Source organism: the organism of the source record quoted next, unplaced genomic scaffold (genome assembly GCF_019419815.1).
Source record: "Pyrus x bretschneideri cultivar Hongxiangsu unplaced genomic scaffold, Pyrus_bretschneideri_v1 Contig6, whole genome shotgun sequence".
NCBI lineage: Eukaryota > Viridiplantae > Streptophyta > Magnoliopsida > Rosales > Rosaceae > Pyrus > Pyrus x bretschneideri.
In genome coordinates, this window is record NW_025999798.1 from 10,644,582 (window position 1) to 10,665,710 (window position 21,129).

Consider the following 21,129-nt stretch of genomic DNA (forward strand, 5'->3'; position numbering starts at 1 on the left):
ATAACCATTGCAAGTATCTATTACATCACCATATATAAAATATAATCGTTGATATTTCAGAACATTCAGTTGTAAGTACAATATGAAAGAAATCAAAGCATCTCCTTTAACTTATAAAATTACATTAACACTTCATTTATTTCCTCGCCAAATATAAATTTCATGATAATAATAGATTTAACAGATATGTATTATACAACTACAACTGATATTGAGAGATGGATGATTTGAACAAAGGACCTTGGGTGCTAAGGTGAAAATTGTTAACCACTCGAGCCATAAGGGTTTTTTTTTTTTTTTTTTTTTTTTTTATATAACTAAAAACGGGTATGGTTGGTCATTTATCACTACACTTAATATGGGTTGATTCAGTTCGTTGGCTGTTCTTTTTCAGGAGGTTTGATTCAGTTATTAGTTTAACTCATCACAATAAATGCAGGAAGATTCTTAATGCAACACAGTGTTCCTCAAAGTAAGAAACCAAACCATTAAGAGATGTTCTAAGAAAATTTGAACAGATGAATCACATAATCTTGTCAGCTGATAAGAAGCTGTAGATAAACATGTCTCTAATCTCACCTTTACAATAACCATACTTCCTTAACAAACCTTCTTTCACAAACCCAACTTTCTCTAAAACCATTTGGGAAACCTTATTCTCAACCTCCACCAAAGCCTCAACCCTCACCAAACATGGGAACTCTTTGAACACTCTAGACATGGCCATCCTCAGTGCCTGTTTGGCAATCCCTTGTCCCCAGTATTCTGCAGACACGGCATAGCTAACATGGGCTCTACACATGTCATCGCCCGCTTCGGGCTTGACCGAAACATATCCAATCGAATGGTCATCCAGACAGATGGACTGGCGCCATGGGTGTGGTATAGCAACCTTCTCAATGTATGCCAAGGCTTCTTCCCTAGAGGTTATGGTGTTCCATCTCAAATAGCGCGTCACTTTGTCATCACTCGCCCATTTCAAGAAGTCATCAGCATCGGAGACTCTGAAAGGACGCATTGAAATTCTTGAGGACTCCATAACTTTGAGGAAGTTTGAGATGGTTCCAAGCTCAATTGGGATATATAAATAGGGGGTATAAAGTAGTCAGTCATACGATTATGTGTGATCCAAAATCTGTTCAAATAATAGATTTGGATTCAATGAACTTGCCTAGTAGTACTACTAGTAGACAAATTGGTCACTAACATCACCATCTGCAACTAGTCAATTATTAGATAATACCTAGTGATATGTGTTACTGTGACAAAAACAGCTGACCGGTTAAAACATAACATGTGTAGAGAATTTAAATTAATAAAAAATAATAAAAAAATGGTAAGAGTAACACATGCTTATGTTTTAACTAAATGATACTTATTATTAAACCTATCATGTAATAGGAAAGTTCCCACTTAATAAATTGCCTAGCAATAAATATAGTAAAAGCATTTTTTAACTGGTTTAAATCCAGATTTACAGAAATAAAATGGTCAGGTTCATGGCATAAGATCAGTGGATAGAAGACTACATGAAAACATCTTTAACTGTACCTTTGTGAATGGTATACTCCCTCAAGAGACCTTCCATGTGGAAACCAAGTTTCTCCAAGACTCTCTGGGAGGCCTTGTTCTCTATCAAAACCAAAGCTTGCATTCTAACCAAATCAGTGAACTCTTTAAACCCTTCAGTGATGGCCATCTTCACAGCTCTGATTAGTATGCCTTGTCCCCAGTACTCGGCTGCTAACGCATGCCCGATCTCCGCTCGACACTTGTCATCACCATCTTGTGGCTTGACGAAGACCATTCCGATCGAACAGTCATTGATGCAGATGGATCTGCAATAAGGGTGAGGAATACAAACGTCATTGATGTAGGAAAGTACTTCCTCCTTGGATTTGAAGGTGTTCCAACGAGTGAATTGTGTTACCGTTTCATCCCCAGTATACTTCGAGAAGTCCTCAGCATCTGAGAGCCTATAAGGACGTAGTGTGATTTCCAAGGATTTGTTTTCCATTTCCATTTGTGATGGTTACAAGAGATGGTACTAAAAATATTCAATTGTGATGAGTTTTCTAGTTTCTATATTGATTGGATAGCAAATTTCCATAACAAATAGATAAAATGTTTTTTTTTTTTTTCTAATTTTATAGGTTTCGGTATTTGGATGTTGACAACAAAAGAAAGTGTGAAATGTTCACTGATGGTAGGTAAACCAACCATTCACAAATTGTTACATGCTATTCTTTGAATTCAAATCAGGAGATGCTTTACTAACCAGTACTAGAGTTTAATAGTATTATTTTTTATTTGTAGGTAAAAGTTTCAGTTCAACGCACATGGATGCATGAAGATAACGTATAATAATTGTATTGAGTCCTGTACTTAATTATGACTTGTGTGACTTAGCTTAATTTACATCTCATAGAGTAAAATACCGTTGTACATATATAAAACAAATAAAATGCTTAGTACCCAACGTTCTTATCAAACTCCTCTGAACATCAACCTTTCCATTCTGCAAGTCATATAACCACCACTACTAGTATGGTAAGACTGTTATTGTCTCCTAACATTGCATTTCACTCAGCAAAAGTTTGGACAATCTCATCTCGAATTAAGAGAAAGGCTGGAGTTCGGTTTTTAGTCGATGTTAAAATTATTTTCATGTTGCAGATGTTAATTATTATGGGCAAGGGCGAATCCACATAGGGACCTGGGGAGGTCTCAGGATCCGTCAGCGATCCTAAATTACTGCTATAAATTTTTCGAGGACCCCTTGTACTCAAGCATGAGGTTTGTGCAGGTTGTAGGTTGCAGGTTGCAGTGGCTGTCTTCTTCTCGGAGAAGATGACGGCGCACGGACAAGAAAGAAAATAGGGACCCTTCTTGCCTCTCTCCTCCTTGCTTCTGCCATGGTCTCATCCGTCGGTGTCACCCACTTCTCCTCCAACATTTCTCTGTCATCTGGCGGGGGTAGTACATAAGCCCAAATTTCCCCAAATTATTTCAACCATCTTGGTAATTTTTCTTATGGGTGAAATTTCCTTCATAATGTTAGTAAGATGGATATGATCTGTCATGGGTTGGTGAAATTTGGGGGTGGAGCTGCCATGGCTTCAGGTGAAATTTGGGGGTGGAGCTGCCATGACAGCTTTGTTCTTAATGAGAGAGAAGGTGGATGTTTGGAAACTAGTAAAAAAGAAACGTGGTGTGTTTGGTTAGAAAGATAATGAGAGTTTGGGGAGAGTTTTATTTGATCGGTGTTTTAAATTTAATGATTCATATTAGATAATCAATAACTTAGATACTCCCTAGTAACTTATGAAATCTCGTAATGGACGCTTGAATTATGATTTTATAATTTGTAATATTGTTTTGCATATGATTTTTGAATGAAGTGTATTATATTTAAATTTTCAATGTTATTTTTGTTTATAAATTTTTTGACCTTTATAATTGGGACCCCCCGAGTTTAAAATCCTGGATCCGCCACTGATTATGGGTAGTGTCATCCATATCTCACACATCCATTTTTACTTTTTACACACTTCTATCAATTTTTGGTGGAACAGATCAAATAAATTGAAGAAGATTAATAACAAAAAATTAATAAAAATATGTAAAAAATAAAAATAAATGTGTGAATAGCAATATCCATTACTATTCGACTAGTTCCTTAAGAGATTGTGTCTCTCTTACACCCAAACTTCAAACGCAGTTGTACCAAACATGCTAACGTAGTCATACAGTTGACAGTTCTTTCACACAAGAAACATAACCAATTAGTCCAGTTGCACAAAGGCGACGTAATAAAAAATGTAATTAAGTTAGTTCCTCAATAGATGAGGAAGAATTCCTTCTTGATAGATGAGGAGGAATTCCTCCTCAATTCACTATGTAACCGATTTATGGAACTTCATTTTTGTGATTAGAATGTTCATATTATAAAGCATTTTGTAAAAATCATTTGTGTAAAAAATTGATAAAATATGAGATTATTTAGTTATTGAACTATGTAACAATTGATGGACGGATTTGGTAAAAGCATTAAGAACCATCAATATCTATTTACTACAATAGAATTACTAAACAATCTTAGTTGTAATTTATTTTATGTAGAGATGATATTTTACAAAAAGATTAATAATATGAACGACCTCGATTATAAACACGAAGTTCAAATCGATCACTAAGTGAAATAAAGTCACTTTCTCAATTATTCCTTCCAAAAATTTACATTTTTGTTCAACACATTAAGCAATCAAAGATCGAAGGGAAGCAGAGCATCCATTTGTGAATCCCTTTTTTTTTTTTCCTTTTTTTATTCCCATGGAAACTTCCTAGTGGTGCCTTGCCAGTTGGTCAAACAAGGCGGCCAAATGCTCCCATACTATTTGCGGCAGTTTTTCTAATTCTTATTGATCACTCATATCCATTTACTTCTTTCTTCACTTCCAAGTAATTGACCGACGCAAGGAACCCATTTGGACCCAACTCAATTATAATTCAACCTTCTAGGCAAGTTCTTGTGCCTTCACTTTTCGTGCATATATATATAAACTTCAAAGGCCGTTACAACTTCAAACAATGGTATATTTTCATATATTCAAAAGTGAAAATATTGAGAATCGTTCATATGGTGGGAAGTTCTACTATGTCAAATGGAAGAGAATGCAGCGAGATTGACTTGTCCAAGATCACCCTGAGGCCCTTGGATCTCGATGATATTGATGATTTCATGGTGTGGGCCACAGATGAGAAAGTCCCAGTTTTCTGCACTTGGGAACCTTATGCTTCCAAAGAAGAGGGCCTAAACTACATCAAGGATGTTATCATCCCACACCCTTGGTTAAGGGCAATCTGCCTTGACAACATGCCAATCGGTTCCATTTCTGTGACCCCTTTCTCGGGCAATGATCGGTGCAGAGGTGAACTTGGATACGTTTTGGGGTCCAAGTACTGGGGCAAGGGAATTGCAACCCAGGCTGTGAAATTGGTGGCTGATGCTATATTCAAAGAGTGGCCACATTTGGATAGACTTGAAGCTCTTGTTGACGTGGACAATGTGGGATCACAGAGGGTGCTTGAGAAGGTAGGGTTTCAGAGAGAAGGTGTGTTGAGAAAGTATTTTATCTTGAAGGGAAGAAGTAGGGACATGGTGATTTTCAGTCTTCTTTCTACAGATTGGCAAACTTGATGTATTTGTACCCAATAAAAGTAATAGGACAAATAATGCAACTAATGTTCTATCTGATATATATTACTGAAATGTTAGTAATATTTGATATATTATGGCTTTGGTGCAACAATACAACACTGGCTATTGCCTTTCGATTTCTCACTCAGCCCTCACTCTATTACATATAACACACACACACACACACACACACACACACATAGTAAGGTTCCTTATCACTAGCAGTATATATGCCACGCTCGTATTGATTGAACATACACTACTACTACACGCATAAAAGTGCATAGATGGATTACAGTACAACATATAATTTTAGGAGAAACTGTTATTAAATACATTGAAATGATTTCATACATATAATTTTAAGTATTCATCCATGCGTGTATATTTCACTTCCGGGTAAAGCTTTGAAGCTTCTTCTACTCCTTCTCCCTCGATTTCGAAGTTTGTCAGATCGCCTTCATAGAAAATGTGGTAAAAATGCCCCACTCCTACCTGGCCTGCATAGTCCATGCCTGAAGTATAATATTTCAGATCGAGATCAAAATCAACTAGATAAGATGTGTAACTCTCTAATGCTGACTAACCACAAGTAGCTATATATGAATGTTGATTGATCCCCGTAGCGACAGATTAACATCCTATAATTTGAGAACTGAAAGTACCCCACTTTAATTTATTTCTATCATTTTTGTAAGTTTTCTATATGTTATCTTACATGGTTGCCTACTTTAAGGTGTGAAATTTAAGTTTAAAGCTTATGTTAGATTTTAAACAATGGATTCTTAGCACTAATTGGTGTCAGTTAATCCTTAATTGATCGACAAGGAGTTGATTGATCAACAGGATTAACCACATATATATAAATGCAGTTAACTGGGGTTAACCTAGAGCCATTAATTTACTAATGAATATATGTTTGTAATTTTCTTGAACACAACTGATTTCAAATGATTAAATACCTTTCATAGAAGCAAGAAAGTCTTGTTTAGAAATAGTGATCTTTTCTACTTTCTTTCCGAGAAGGTTCTCCCACATTTCGACCAATTGCTTCTGAGAGAGTACGTTTTCAGGTGGACGAAGGTACAATGTTTTGTTCAATGTTCGTGGATCATCTATCGTCTTGATCGTGTATGTTGCGATGTCATCTTCATCCATAAGAGTGACTGCACAAAACATGGAGATCATCAACAAAGACAATTAGTTTCTGCGCGTGTCGTTTAAATTAAACCAAACAAATATAGTAATTGATGTAGAAACATATGTGTACCTTTAGAGTTACCATCTCCATAAAGAAGCACTTTCTCCCTTGGAGGAAGGACAGTCCCCATCTGCGAAAGGTTACCCGCAAAATAACCCCCAAAGGCAGCACCACATACATAAGTGAAGGGGATTTTAGCATCTTGTATTGCCTTTCTCACCACCATTTTCTCGTCAAATGTGACTCTTCCCGGTTCAAGTGCATGTCCCATACGTGCTGGGTCTAGACCGAACTCTGATGGCAAGAAACGCTGCACAGAAAATCAAGGGAAGGAAGAGAAAAGTACATAATTCAACACCCCTACAATAACAATAGGATTTTTTTTTTTAATGATATTTTACACTTATCTATACGAAGGAGAGGGTTTTGATTTTGACGCAGTGAGTTGAAATGAGAGACCCTAATCATCAGGGTAACCCACCATTTGCATTATCAATATGGTTTATGATATTAGAGAAATGTTAAGGAGACTCTTGGGACTCTTCGCCACCTCATATTTTTAAAATAATATTTTATAATATTGACACAAGATATTTTATAATATTGACACAAGATTGTGCCAAAATATGAGGTGGCGTAGAATACCTTGAGAGTTCCACTTTTTGAAAAACTCTCCTTAACATTCCTCATTATAATAAACAAAGAGTAACACCATATTTCATAAAGAAAACCAATGAAAATAACATGAAAATTTTGAGTTTTAACGATAAGGACAAAATAAATGGTAAAGTGAATAGTTAGGATTGACTCTTTAGTGTAAAAATATGATTTTTCGTTAAAATAAATAGTAACGAGATTTTTTCGTTAAAGTTTCATATTTCATATCATCACTATTAAACAATAAATAACCGGCCACAGGACATTGATCTTTTGCCCAATTCCACCTACCACCAAAAAGCTCATTAAAAGATTTTTCTTAATGAAAATAAATGGGTTCTCCTTAAACCTGGTAATTTTTTACATGGTTCGTTAACATATGTAAAAAATACGAAAATAATGAGTTTCAGATCAACACGATAACTAATCGGATTGTTATCGGGTTACATGATAACGACCCGTTAATAACGGATTATTACAGGTTTACACGAGGATGACACGTGAGTAATCCGTTTTGACACATTAAAAAAAAGTTATTTTGATGATTTTATTTTTTAAACTACTAAGGCAGCTTATATATGTATATATACTAAGTATGTATTATTGTAATATTATTCTATATAAATTTAAAAATTTATTTATTTATTTTTATAATATACTATAGGCAAAGAGTGAGATTAAAAAAATTACAAAACACATTAAAAATAAAATTATCAAGTAAAGCGCGCTGCCCGCCTTTCAGGCGGCAAGTGTTTGGTAGGCCAACAGCCCACCAAACACAATAAAAAAATTCATAATAATTAATTTACAATTGCGAAAAATGTGAAAAAAAAAAATGCAAAAGCTCATGAATAGTATTTTTAAAAGAGTTTAAAATAAATTAAATCTATAATCATTAATGTACAAATCTAAAAAATGTGAAAGACAATTTTTTTTTTTAATGTTTTGAAGTAATATTTATGTAACAATATGGTATGCATATACTAATTTAGCATTATGTTTTCCAATTTTTGGGTCAAATTATGTTTTTCATTTTCATTATTTATTGATAAAAAAATATTTTTTCTTTAATGAGTCAGGTCATATTATCTAATAATATTAACGGGTTAATTTTGAGTTGGGTCATATTACCCGTTTACTTTAACGCGTGTTACACGATACGACTTGTTAAAATATCAGATATGTCACGAAAATAACACGAACACGGAAAACACAACACGAATGTCAGGTCTAATTATCCTCTGTAAGGAAGGACCTTTATTAAAGGGAAAGAACATGGGTGTGATATCCACACCCCTTGTTTATTTCTCACACTCTTCTTATTTTCGGCGGTCGGATTGAATGAATTAAAAAAATATCAAATGACAGAATTTAACAAGAGATGTGTGAGCAGTAAAAAGATATGCGTGTAAATAGCACACCCCAAGAACAAAAAGCTGTTGACCTAAAATTGTGAATTTCTTCGTTCACCATTCATGTTGAACACAGCACGCACAACCTGTGTGGTTTTACTCTAGACTTGTAACTCCTGCATGCTGTGTGATGTGTGCTATAAAACATCTAATCAAAACCTACATTTTTAAATCCAAACTTTTGGTGCGGTGATTTGTTCATATATAGTTGTGTAACTTGTGTTCGTTCTGAACCTCTATTTGTTAATTTAAAAAATATGAGGTCATACATCGTAGTTACCATGTCATTTGATAATTAAAGTTACACTGTTCTTTTTTATACAAAGTGGACAAATAAATACTACTACTTCAGTAACTAATTGATGACTGAAGATGGAAATAATATACACATACCTTAATATTTCCGGCTTCTTTGATAGCTTGAACAAGCTTGAGCTGCAACAAAATGTTGTGACTCCTAAAATGCACCCCGGACATGGTACAAATGACAACATCGACAAGCTTGACAGCACGAACAAGGCTTTGGAAATCAGAAAAGGAGCCCTCCACAAGGTGAGCCCCTTGCTTCTTGAAGGACAAGAGCATCTGCAGCTTCTCAATATCAAGACCAATCTCTGGCCTTTGAAGGACATAGGTTGGGTGACCTAGGGCTAGGCTTGCCTTAACAATCCTTCGTCCTACGTACCCAGTACCACCTACCACCAGAACCTTGCTCATTTCCATGTGTACCAAATGTTATTGGGATGCTTCTTTTTGCCTCTTGGTTTGTTTGTTTGTCTTGAAGGCAAGACTAGCTCTATATATAATAGTAGTTGAGAACCCCTGCAGGTTGCAGGTAGACTTTCACATTTCCTTCCCGCATACAATAGTTGACATGCAAGCTAGCTCTATATATAATAGTAGTTGAGGCCCTAGACTTCTGCGTTGTCGTAAAAGTCACTCCATATCATTTCATAAGTTGGTGGGGATCTGGCAAAGACAGAACAATAAAAATTGACAAAAATACAGACCTCATTTCAAACTGGGTCGGCCAAAGCAGTATAAATCCTAATTGATTAAGAATTATAAGTGGTTGTGTTATAGATCATGAAACCTCCAGGTTTTTTTTATTTATTTATTTTTTTTAATTTTAAAAATTTACCTTCGCTAGTACTATAAATAAAAGCACAATGAGGTGAGAAAAAAATCTACCTTAAAGTAACATAAACTCTCTCCTCTCTCTTGTTGCCACGCCTCCTCTCTCTCTGCTCTTTAGTTGTTTAGTTAAATAGGCCTATAACACGTTACCAACACACTCTAACCTGACACTAAGGAACTGAAGGTTCGTGGAGATTATTTTAAAAATTCAAAGGCTCAATTGTTTTTTAGGAAAATTAATGAAAAGGACTTGAAAACTTTGAGTTTTAACGATAAGGACAAAATAAAGGGTAAAGTGAATAGTACTAGTTTGACTTTTTAGTGTAAAAATGTGATTTTTCATTAAAGTGAACAGTATCGTGGGTTTTTCGTTAAAACTCTCTTGTTTTTTACCAATCAAATTCTCCTAAAATCCCTGTTTGATATTTTCAACGACCATGATGCATGAAAACATTCTCTATGATGCATGAACTCCCTACATTTATTTTTACCTTCCTAAATATATATATATAGTATATTTGATAAATTTGTCAATATATTTATGTTCATGCATAACGTAATTATAAATTTGCCATGTGGAATTTGAGTCAAAGAAACAAAAGAAAATAGAAGCAATTTTGGTTTTTTTCTAACCCTAGAATTGAAAGAAAAAATAAAAAAGATCTGGGAAATTCGCGTCAAAGCTGCGGCTCGAAGCCGTGCCGAGCCACGCTGGCTAGCCTGCAGCCCAGCCGCGTTGAGCTAACGACTGGGAGACGTCGGTTTGACGTCTAATGAAGGCAGCTGCTCTCTAGGCTCTTGCTGCACGCGAAACGACCATGCCCGAGGCCTGGGTTCTGATCTCGTTGGGCTTGAAGCTCACCAATCTTTGTCCTAAGCCTCGGCCCGCTACTCTGCTGCATGTGCCTGAGAACCCAAGGCTTGCAACTTTGTTGTAGGGTCGTGTACCGGCAGCCGGAAAATCCTTGTCGGACTGCGATATCTTTCAACCCAAATGCCAATTTTTGGTACCCTCGCTTATCAGCCACACCCAAATATTTTTGGGGTGCTTTAGGTTAAAGTCATGCTAAACCATATTTTCGTAATTGCTTGGCCCGAAGAAACCTTAACTACTATGACTTGAACGTCATTATTTTTCTTCCACGATCAAATTCGATATTGGATTAATTAAAGTGACCAATAGTCCATTAATTCGACAATAATCTAAAATTATTGGCCTGAAGTTCACTTTTTTTCATTAACGATTCATTATTTTATTTCTTTTCTTTGCACCGTTGATATCCTTCCGTAGTCCCGAAGCTACTCACACTTTGGTTTCTAAAGCAAACCCCAAATTCACTATGCTTTAGTTATATATCGTATTCTGTGTTCTTGCAGGTACCCCTACATTCCTAACGAAATTACAACTGAAGCAGGCTATTGTTTTTTTAAGTTTTGTTGACAAGATTAATTTGGTCTTTTATCCTCTTTGGATTGGAAAAGAGAGTTTGCTAATATATAGTTGGGAAGTTTTATTTGAACTCATATAACTTCACTTTACACCCAACTTAAATTTAAAATGTGAATTGTCAGTTTTACTCCATTGTATAATTACCATCAAATACATGATGAAATCAAGAATCAAACTAAAATTTATCAATTAACCCACTAATAATATACCCACTGCCGTTTCCAATGACAACTCAGGCATGAGTTAATTATTATTATTGGTGTACGTGTATATATAAAATGATTTTGAATCCTATAATTCTTGCAGATTTGAATTACTGTGGCTAAAACCCAAGTGATGCCTAAGAATATGGATTTACAGATTACAATTCCACCACCCAAGACACCTAATCCTAAAACAGAGGTAAAAACTTGAGATTAAAGCATTTGCAAAACGCTAATGCATCTGTTTATCAAGCGACAATGGGATAAAAACAATGGGAATGCAATTCAGATAAAGCACACAAGGATTAAAACCAACTCGATTTCTATTGTAAGAGAAATAAGCATATTGGTTTAACATTTCAATCTCAAATAAGCACAATAAGACCATAACATATGAGTTAATTGTTAACAAAGCTTACAGAGAGACTTTAGAGAGAGAAGTAGAGAGGAAAGTTTAGGGAGAAACTGATTGTAATATTTCACTTCATTAACTATCTGAATATTACATCTCTTGTTTATATATAAATAATTTTCCACACATAACTAACTCACCTAATACACTTGTGACACATGGCGCACATCTAATACATAACACTTGGCATAATCCTATGCTAATCTCTACAGCCTAACATTCCCCCCCCCCCCCCCAAAGCTTATGTAGGTGGGAACCGAGCATAAGATTGGAGCAATGCACATGGAACTCTGAAGAACACAACCCTTTTGTAAGAACATCGGCACACTGTTCTGCAGAAGACACAAACTACAACAAAATGGTGCCTTGTTGAACTCGTTCTCTCACAAAGTGATAGTCAATTTCAATATGCTTTGCTTTAGAGTGTAAAACAGGATTAGTGGCCAGTGCCACTGCAGAAATATTATCACAATGTAGAAGTGGAATAGATGAATTAGAAATGTGAAGATCCTTGAGAAGTTGTTGAAGCCACACAACCTCGGCAATAGTAGTAGCTATGGCTCGATATTCCGCCTCTGTAGAAGATCGACTCACTATATGTTGCTTCTTAGAACTCCACGATATGGGATTAGAGCCTAAAAACACAACAAAACCAGTAGTTGAACGCCGATCATTAGGATCACCAACCCAATCAGCATCTTATATGCCTTAATATCCATGGAACCAGGTCTAAAACAGATACCATGTCCAGTTGTGCCTTGAACGTACCTCAAGATCCTTTTAACAGCAACAAAGTGATCTTCAAGAGGTGAATGCATGAACTGACACACTTAGTTAAGTGAATACGCAATATTAGGCCTTGTGAAGGTGAGATACTGTAAAGCCCTAACAATGCTTCTATAGAGACTGGGATCTGCAACAGAGGAACTACCATGATTTAACAGCTTTCGATTAGGATGACAAGGAGTGATGAAAGGTTTGTAATGAAGCATATCAGTTTTATGAAGAAGATTTGTAATATACTTGGACTGATGAACAAAAATACCTTGAGATTGATATTCAATTTGTAAGCCAAGAAAGTAGTGCAACAAACCAAGATCCTTCATATCAAATTTTTTGGTCAATTGACTGATTACAGCTTGAACATGACTCTCAACATTCCCAGTAAGAATGATATCGTCAACATATAAAAGAAGAACCACAAGACAGTGACCATTTGATTTCATAAATAACGAAGGATCAACATAAGATGAAGTAAATCCCAAACCTGGTAAAGTGCTCATTCCAAGCTCTCGGAGTTTGTTTTAAACCATAAAGAGACCTTTGAAGTTTGCAAACATACTCAGGATGATTAACATCCACAAATCCATGTGGTTAAGCCATAAAACTTCTTCTTCGAGAAACCCATGCAAGAAAGCATTTTTGACATCTAGTTGTTTCAGTTTCCACTCATGTGAAGTAGCTAGAGACAACAAAAGCCTCACAGTATTAGGTTTAACTACTGGACTAAACGTCTCATAGTAATCACGACCAGCTTCCTGAGAGAACCCCTTAGCCACTAATCGGGCTTTGTAACGAGCAACTAAACCATAATGATTCTTTTTAACACAATATATCCATTTACACCTGACCACATTTTTATTGGGAGGAAGAGGAACTAAATTCCAAGTTTGATGTTGAATCAAAGCATCCATCTCCTCTTGTATAGTAGCATGCCAGTGAGTAATTTTGGAAGCTGCAGAATAAGACTGAGGTTCCTTGACAAAAGAATCGTCCTGAACATGAGCACTAAAAACTTTCTTTTTCTTTATCATACCAGACTTTGACCTAGTTTGCATAGGATGAATATTAGCTGAAGACAAAGACACTTGTTTTAATTCTGTAGCTTGTGACACAGCAACATTGGGATGCAACTCAGAGTGAGCCAGTTGTAGAGAAATAGAATCTGGAACTGACTGTGAAGCTCGATCAGTAGAAACAATATCACTGTTTGACAAATTGCATGGCTGAGAAACATGTGATGATGTAAAGGATTCTGAAAAAACTTGGGGAAAAGGAATAGGCACTAGTGATGGATGATTAAATGTATTGGGATGCATCACCAAAGGTGGCATAGATGACTTAGGTTTAGATGTCTTAGAAGAAGAGAGTGAATGAAGTTGAGGAAACACAGTTTCATCAAACAAAACATGCTGAGGTACAATGAGGTTATGATCCTTAAGAGCATAACAAATAAACCCCTTGTACTGTGCTGCATACCCCAAAAAAATACAAGTAGTAATTTTTGGATTAAGCTTATTATTTCGATATGGTTGCAAAGAGGGATAACATGCACAGCCAAACACCCTTAAATGATCTAACTTGGGTGCGAAATGATACAATACCTCAAAAGGAGACTTCATCGACAATACTGAGGTTGGCATCCTATTTATGAGATATATAGTTGTGGCACAAGCATGATATCAAAACTGAGAAGATAAACTGGCCTGTTGAAGTAGAGTTATGGTAGTTTCAACAATATGTCAATTTTTTCTTTCAGCGAGGCCATTCTGTGCAGGAGTATAAGGACAAGATCTTTGATGTTGAATACCTTTATCCCTAAGAAAAGCTTGAAATTGAGCACTCACATGCTTACCACCACCATCACTCTGTAAAACTTTGATATTTGCAATAAAAGAAGTCTGAATAAAAGCTTGAAACTGAACAAAAGTTCCAAAAATCACAACTTTATTCATTAATGGGAATATCCATGTATATCTTGTACATTCATCAATATAGGACACATAGTATCTATATCCCTCGATAGACATACTAGGGGTTAGTCCCCATACATCAGAATGAATGACTTCAAAGGGAACAACAAACTTGGAAGCCATTACAGGAAATGGTAGTCTAGTAAACTTGTTGTGCAAGCAATACACGTATGAGGAGTATCATTACAAGAAACATGAATGTTTGCTTTACTAAGGGCTACCTTAGTAACTGAATTTGTAGGATGACTCAATCTGCAATGCCAAAGTGCGAAGTTTATTTTTTGTCCTATAAATGCTGCTGGAGAAGGTTTTGAAGACTTAAGCACATTAAGTGGATATACGGCATTATCACTGAGTCCGTGATAGAGTATTTTCTGAGTGGCCTTGTCCTGTATGCACACACAGAATTCATCAACAATACACCTACAGTTATTGTCTTTGGAACATGTTGAGACAGCTTTGGAACATGTAAAAGGGACTTTAGTTGAAAACTATGTGATGGAAGTGAAAGATTTGATTTGCCAATATGAGCAATATGCAAACCTTCACCATTAGCTCATGTGACTGTGTCGGACGATGGATATAGAGTAGCCATTTGCAGGTTGGACAAATCAGAAGTCATGTGATTTGTAGCACCTGAATCCAGCAACCAATACTCATGTGAAGGAGCAGAGGGATAAGCATTTGTTCTGGCAGTCATTGCAATAGAACGCACAGAGTGAGACACCATCATAGCAGGATTATAAGAAGAATACGCCATCATGTGAGAATTCTGTCCATTAAAAGGTGTTGTAGAGGATGAAGACTGAAACTGCTGAGAATAAGGTGGAAAAGCATGTGGTACAGGCATAGATTGACTGGGAGAATTCGTTTTGTCAAAATAGGTTGCTGCAGTATGGCCAACTCTGTGACATATCTGACATCCTTTTTGAAAACAAGTAAGAGCAGTATGACCTTTTCTGTTGCATATTTGACAAAATTGAAAAGGTTGATATGCTTGTCTTGGTAAAGACTGATGTGATGACTGAGAACCAGTGACTGAAGGTTGCTGAAAAGATGGTTGAGAACTAGAATAAAACTTCTTCCCTTTGCCTTTTGATTTGAAATTAGGACCCCTGAAATTGTCCTTTGCCTTTTGTCCACTCATCTGTGAAAATGGCATTGGTGAGACTTGTTGACTCTGAGAAAATGACATTTGTGGAACTGATGACATTTGTGGAACTGATGACATTTGTTGCAATGCAGGCATTGGATGAAATGAAGAAGCCTGCTGAGGACTACCTTGAGAATAGTACTTTAATCCAGAAAAGTTACCATCTTCAAAATCAGAATTGAGAGAATTAGCAAACATGGCAGTCTTCACAGAAGCTTGCTTAACCTCCAATGTAGACTCTTCAGCTTTTAGTTGAGATCAGAGTTCTTTAATAGTGACAAGATTTTCTCTTCCCCTAATAACAGCTTTGATAGTATTATACTCAAATGGAAGACCTCAAATAGCCACAATAACAATATCTTCATCTGAAATCAGCACTCCCACAACAGCAAGTTGATCTCTACAATCTTTAATGGGATGCAGATACACATCAATAGATTCTGGTCCGTTCTTGATATTCTGTAAGTCAATCTTCATTTGAACAATACTAGTTCTTGTCATATTAAAAAACCTTTCTTTGAGATTAGTCCCCATTTCACGAGAACTTTAACAGCCAATGACACAGGATAAAGCAGCAGTGGATAAGGTAGCAGTTATAAGAGTCATTGAAGCTTTGTCATGAATCTTCCACACCTTATATGCATCATTAAGCACTCGTGGATTGTCAACAGTTTCATCTGCAGAATCAGAATCTACATATTTGTTTGGACAGGGAATGGACCCAGTAACAAACCCAAGAATCCCATTTCCATCTAACAATAGTTCCATTTGAAAATTCCAAGTGACATAGTTGGAATCATCAAGCTTTATAGTCACAGTGTTGCCAACACTAGGAATTAACGAAGAAATTGGTGACTGAGGGAAAGCTAACTGAGTAACCGTAACCATTGTATAGTAGCACAACAAATCAATAGAGTCAACAAATATACGAAATACACAGAGATTTCCAAAGCATAAAGATGAACAAATGTGCCAAAATCAAGAACACACCGACAGTTGAATGTGATTGAATCAAGAATCATTCAACAAGCACAACACAAATCCTTCAAAGAAAACAAGAATCAAGAAGTTAATCACCGACTTCCTGCACCGACATAGCATTGACTGCACACCGACATAGCTTCAATGAGCAAACACCGAAAGACAGAGAAGTATACAAAAGCACCACCACTTACCAATACGAGCGGAAGCACAGGTGCAGAGATCGTTGTCAACGAATGGAGTTACCAGTCGCCAGCGAAGATACCATGTTAACAAAGCTTACAGAGAGACTTTAGAGAGAGAAGTAGAGAGGAAAGTTTAGAGAGAGAAACTGATTGTAATATTTCACTTCATAACTATCTAAATATTACATCTCTTGTTTATATATAAATAATTTTCCACACATAACTAACTCACCTAATACACTTGTGACACATAACACACATCTAATACATAACACTTGGCATAATCCTATGCTAATCTCTACAATCTAACATTAATTACCTCATCTAATCTTGTCTTCCCGATTCTAGATTGCTTGTTTGACCAATTCATCAAACACGACTCCATAGATGCATGGACATTACACTCTCAATCAACGAGTTGTGGAAAACAAATTGTAGAACACTGATTTTGAGTTTTTATTTTCAAAATGAGTGTAAAGATAAATTTACATATTAAATTAAGTTTGTGAGAGTAGTTTAGGTAATAAAATTGGGTTTAAAGAGACATTTGTTGATAGTTCAATCAAAAACTATATAGGTGTAAAGAATAAGTTGGATGTAGAAAGAGGTTATATAGATTCAAATAAAATTTTCCTACGTAGTTTACGTATATTAAGTTGGACTTGAATTTTAAAGAAAAATATTAGGCCAACTAAATATACGTATACTGTCCTATGATAGGCCACAAGTTTAAAATAAATGTATGACACTGTCCCTAGATATATTAAATTATGACATAACTATTGCTCCAGATAGTGTTGGTATATTGTACCTGGAAGTCTAGAACTTTGGTAGAATATTTCCTCTAAGTTGGTATCATTTTACTTTAAATCCAATACGTTGAACTGATGAAGTTTAGATGATCACTAAAATTTGTACGCACGCGTCGCTGCGGGATTGAAAACTATATGAAAGATTATACAATTTCAATCTTCATAAACAATGTTTGCGTCAAAAACTGAGTTACCAATGCCAATACAAATTATACACAACCTCATCATGAATGAAACAAATTTAAATATCAAAAGAGAAACCTATTTCGTCTATTAAAAATATTACGAAGTTCTTTGGATACGAAAAAACACTTCCTATCCAAAAACATTAATGGGAAATGTTGTTTACTGCAACACTAAAAGTTGTGCTCTGCTATGTTGGTCATTAAGGAAGCATCCCAGGCAAGGAAAAAAAATTGAGATAAATTTATAGATTGTAGAATTATATCATGAACAAAATAAGGATGATGCGTGCTTACCTAGTATTTTCGTGTGCAGAAAGAAGTCTGATTTTGCACAAAATGGAGATGACCTTCTCTGGCAATTCTATAGGACGCGATCAAACTTTTTTGCGCTTCCAACTTGCCTTGCAACCAAGTTTCTGCAAAAACAAATTGAATTCAAGAAAGTAATTAGACCAAGGCATAAGAGATTATAAGAAAAAAGTATAGAAAATATAGACCACATATACCACTTATTATATTACTTTGTATTCCAAATACACCTAAAAATATATCGATTTCTAGTGAATGGTTCGGTTCCAATTAATTCCACTTTAGTTTCTTTCAAACCCTTCAACTTATCCTTAACTTTCTTTTTTTTTTTTTTTTTTTTTTTTTTTAACGGCATCATAATTAAGAGATAGCTAATAATAAATATACAAATCTGTTAACCTTTAGTTGACCCTCGACATGTGCTCAGAAGAGGGCTCTTCCAACACCCTGAAATCATGTCAAGAGTTAAAAAGGAGCAAGAAAAAACTAATGTAAGAGCTTTGTAACATTGAGGCAGAGCATATTACCTTATAGGGCCTCTTTAAAATCAGATGGACCAAATTCTATTGCCATGGTTTCATCATCCAATTTGTCAACCATCTGAAAAATGAAGAGAGAGTATTTACATAAGTAAAATCTGAAAAGTAATAGCAAAAAATGAGTCAGTTGTTTAAAACAACGATCTGCTAAGACAACATCCATACCTGCATATAATTCACAACTTTTGAGACAGAATAGTGTAATAAGGAATTTCTACCAAGTTCCTTTTCAAAGATCCACCAGTCCCTCTCAAAAATCCCACTTCAATGAAAAGGAAGTTAGGCCACACTAAAAAATGCACTACTCCAGTTTTTTCAAAAATGATATTCTAAGAAGCTAAATGCTTGAAGAACCTAAGAAGAAGATAATATATAACTTTATACTAAATTTTAATACTAAATCTACATATACTAAAGTAAAGTTATGTTAAATGCCCAAAAATAAATCTAAACAAAAACTTGAAACTAAAAACCAAATGGTTATCAAACGGCTCCTAAAGGAATACACGTTTTGGATTTATTAAATGGAGTTTTTCAAGACCTTCAACTAAGTGAAACTAATATACAAATACTAAAGAATAATATCGCATAGCCTTACCTCAATCTTCTCAAAATTGTTTGATCATGACACTCCCTTTTGTACCGCATGGAATATCCCTTACCTACAATGTTGCTAACAGAAGCTTTCAAAGCTATAATGAAGGGAAAGACAGAATCCTCAATCATCCAAACATGGATTACCAAAGTTACCTGATCAGTCTGTAGGGTCACTTGAACGGGTTCAAAATGGGTGACCAGAGGCAACTTGAGATGAAAACCTGAAATTTGAAATAATGAGAAGCAGGCAAATTTAAGGCCCTATGCAAGCAACTTCTCAATGCACATCACTTGGATCTGTAATTGTCTTCAGAAGAGCGCCTCCTCTCCAATATACCCCACCATGACCTTCTGGGACTTGGTGTAGAATTGATATCAGTCCTTGGTTGATACCCAGGTTCTGGTTCACAACTAAATTTATTAATATTCACATAATCATGAGACACAATTAGATTATTAGGTTCACAACTAAATTAAAAAAAAAAAAAAAAAAAAAACTTTCACATAATCATGAGACATCATTCCAACTCATTTCTTAAACCCAAAAGAAAATCTAAAATGAAACTATGATTTCCACCACAAAGAAGTTGGAATTCTCTACTGTCACCACCCTGTTTTCTCTGCCCAGAAATTGGAAGAATCTAATCTTGGACCCATATTCTCACACTAAATAGGGAAAAAAATAAGTTTTAAGAAATTGGGAGCCAAAATTCCATAATTAACCAAAACAAAGAAAAATATCTAAAACCCAGATTTGAAAACATAGAAATAAACATATATGCCACTCGCCATTTCAGTGGCTTCTGGTTCTGTAAGGTTATTTATTTGACTGCTGTAGGGTATATGAAACCAAGCATAAATTAATGGAGCATGTTCAGAAAATAACCCAGATGAAAACCCAAAAAATAAGAAGAAAGAAGACCAAAAAACAAAATGCACGTTCCTAAATTTCTTTTTGAGGTTTTATCAGAAATTTGTAAATCAAAATTAAATTCCAATCCAAACTCAAATTGCAAAACAATCAGAGCATACAAATTTAATAACCCAAAAGGTTAATGAAACCAAACCTATACTTGAGTACCTCACTCAATGTTTCAGTTGGGTGTGCTGCATATGCTTCCCTGTAAGAAACCAAGAGCTGCTTCTTTCTCACTTTGATATTTTCCCATTTACAAATCCAACAAAATGCAAATAAGTCCTTAATAAATCAAGAAAATGGGAGATGGAAAGCACTTCGTACACAGGAAACTCATCAGAAACATTAAAGAACTCAACCTCCCCTAAAATTCAAACGCCAATTTCATCAGTTCCTCCAATTTCCAGAAATCAATCTGAAGCACGCAGCAATCCTTAAAATTGTTGGAGAGAGCGAGAGAGTAGGAGAAGCAGCGATCTTTTTCTTTATTTTTTTTGGATGAGGGAAAGCAGAATAAAGCAGAAGAGTCGAGAAGCGGAAGTCGAAGCAGAAGGTGCATCGATGATGGACGCGTGGGCTTGGAGGGCAAACCCGTCCTTTTGCTGTGTAAAATGGAAAAAAAGGACTGATATCAAAGGAATTAGAAGGCATTTTTGTCCTCACACTGTTAAGGAACAGTGTTTTGGATGAGTTTTAAGTATATGTATAATATCCTGGCTGGTGACCGTTCTTCTGACTTGTGTGGTAAGCTGTTAAACTAACCTTCGATCACAATGGAATCTATTCATACTGTGTAGATCTTGTTCAAGAGAGCATGCAAATAATTAAGAATCCCGTTGAAATATACAGTTTTAATGTATTGTATTTGCATGTTGGATCGGCTTTCTTTGAAAATTAAAAAAAAAAATTTAATAAAGGAAAAATAATGTCTTTGGTTTGGTATTCTATGATAAGTGACTACCTCATAAATTCTCTCTTGCGTGTGGATTTCACATAACCCCGATTGACAACGTATTCTTTTATATAA

The 21,129-nt window shown here is 35.5% G+C and overlaps 3 protein-coding genes and 1 long non-coding RNA gene across 17 annotated transcripts; 1 reads left to right on the forward strand and 3 right to left on the reverse strand.

The window, feature by feature from the left end:
• Positions 1–463: 463 nt before the first annotated feature.
• LOC103928037 (uncharacterized N-acetyltransferase p20) lies at positions 464–2,354 on the reverse strand. Of its 2 annotated transcripts, none has more exons than XM_009337045.2 (2): positions 1,552–2,107; positions 464–1,135 (listed from the first exon to the last, which is right to left on the reverse strand). In XM_009337045.2, exon 2 carries the CDS (start codon positions 1,037–1,039, stop codon positions 524–526), a length of 516 nt encoding a protein of 171 aa, XP_009335320.2. In that variant the 5' UTR covers positions 1,040–1,135; positions 1,552–2,107; the 3' UTR covers positions 464–523. The 2 variants fall into 2 exon arrangements, with proteins under 2 accessions (XP_009335320.2, XP_048427595.1); XM_048571638.1 differs by having other exon boundaries at positions 871–1,004; positions 1,552–2,354.
• A 2,211-nt stretch (positions 2,355–4,565) lies between these two features.
• Positions 4,566–5,341, forward strand: LOC103928036 (uncharacterized N-acetyltransferase p20-like). The gene has a single exon (XM_009337044.3). The coding sequence runs from the start codon at positions 4,640–4,642 to the stop codon at positions 5,198–5,200; it is 561 nt and encodes a 186-aa protein (XP_009335319.2). The 5' UTR covers positions 4,566–4,639; the 3' UTR covers positions 5,201–5,341.
• LOC103928035 (isoflavone reductase homolog) lies at positions 5,260–9,252 on the reverse strand. Of its 2 annotated transcripts, none has more exons than XM_048571544.1 (4): positions 8,864–9,252; positions 6,471–6,711; positions 6,163–6,366; positions 5,260–5,700 (listed from the first exon to the last, which is right to left on the reverse strand). In XM_048571544.1, exons 1-4 carry the CDS (start codon positions 9,191–9,193, stop codon positions 5,549–5,551), a joined length of 927 nt encoding a protein of 308 aa, XP_048427501.1. In that variant the 5' UTR covers positions 9,194–9,252; the 3' UTR covers positions 5,260–5,548. The 2 variants fall into 2 exon arrangements, with proteins under 2 accessions (XP_048427501.1, XP_009335317.2); XM_009337042.3 differs by having other exon boundaries at positions 5,260–5,715.
• A 7,197-nt stretch (positions 9,253–16,449) lies between these two features.
• LOC103928033 lies at positions 16,450–20,667 on the reverse strand. 12 transcript variants are annotated; one of them, XR_007253764.1, is made up of 6 exons: positions 20,268–20,667; positions 19,340–19,586; positions 19,188–19,251; positions 18,578–18,851; positions 18,450–18,497; positions 16,557–18,157 (listed from the first exon to the last, which is right to left on the reverse strand). It is a non-coding gene; the product is annotated as an uncharacterized LOC103928033 (long non-coding RNA). The 12 variants fall into 12 exon arrangements; XR_007253765.1 differs by having other exon boundaries at positions 18,578–19,251; positions 19,340–19,407; positions 19,478–19,586; positions 20,268–20,665; XR_007253763.1 differs by having other exon boundaries at positions 16,450–17,687; positions 18,036–18,157; positions 18,578–19,586; positions 20,268–20,660.
• Positions 20,668–21,129: the final 462 nt, after the last annotated feature.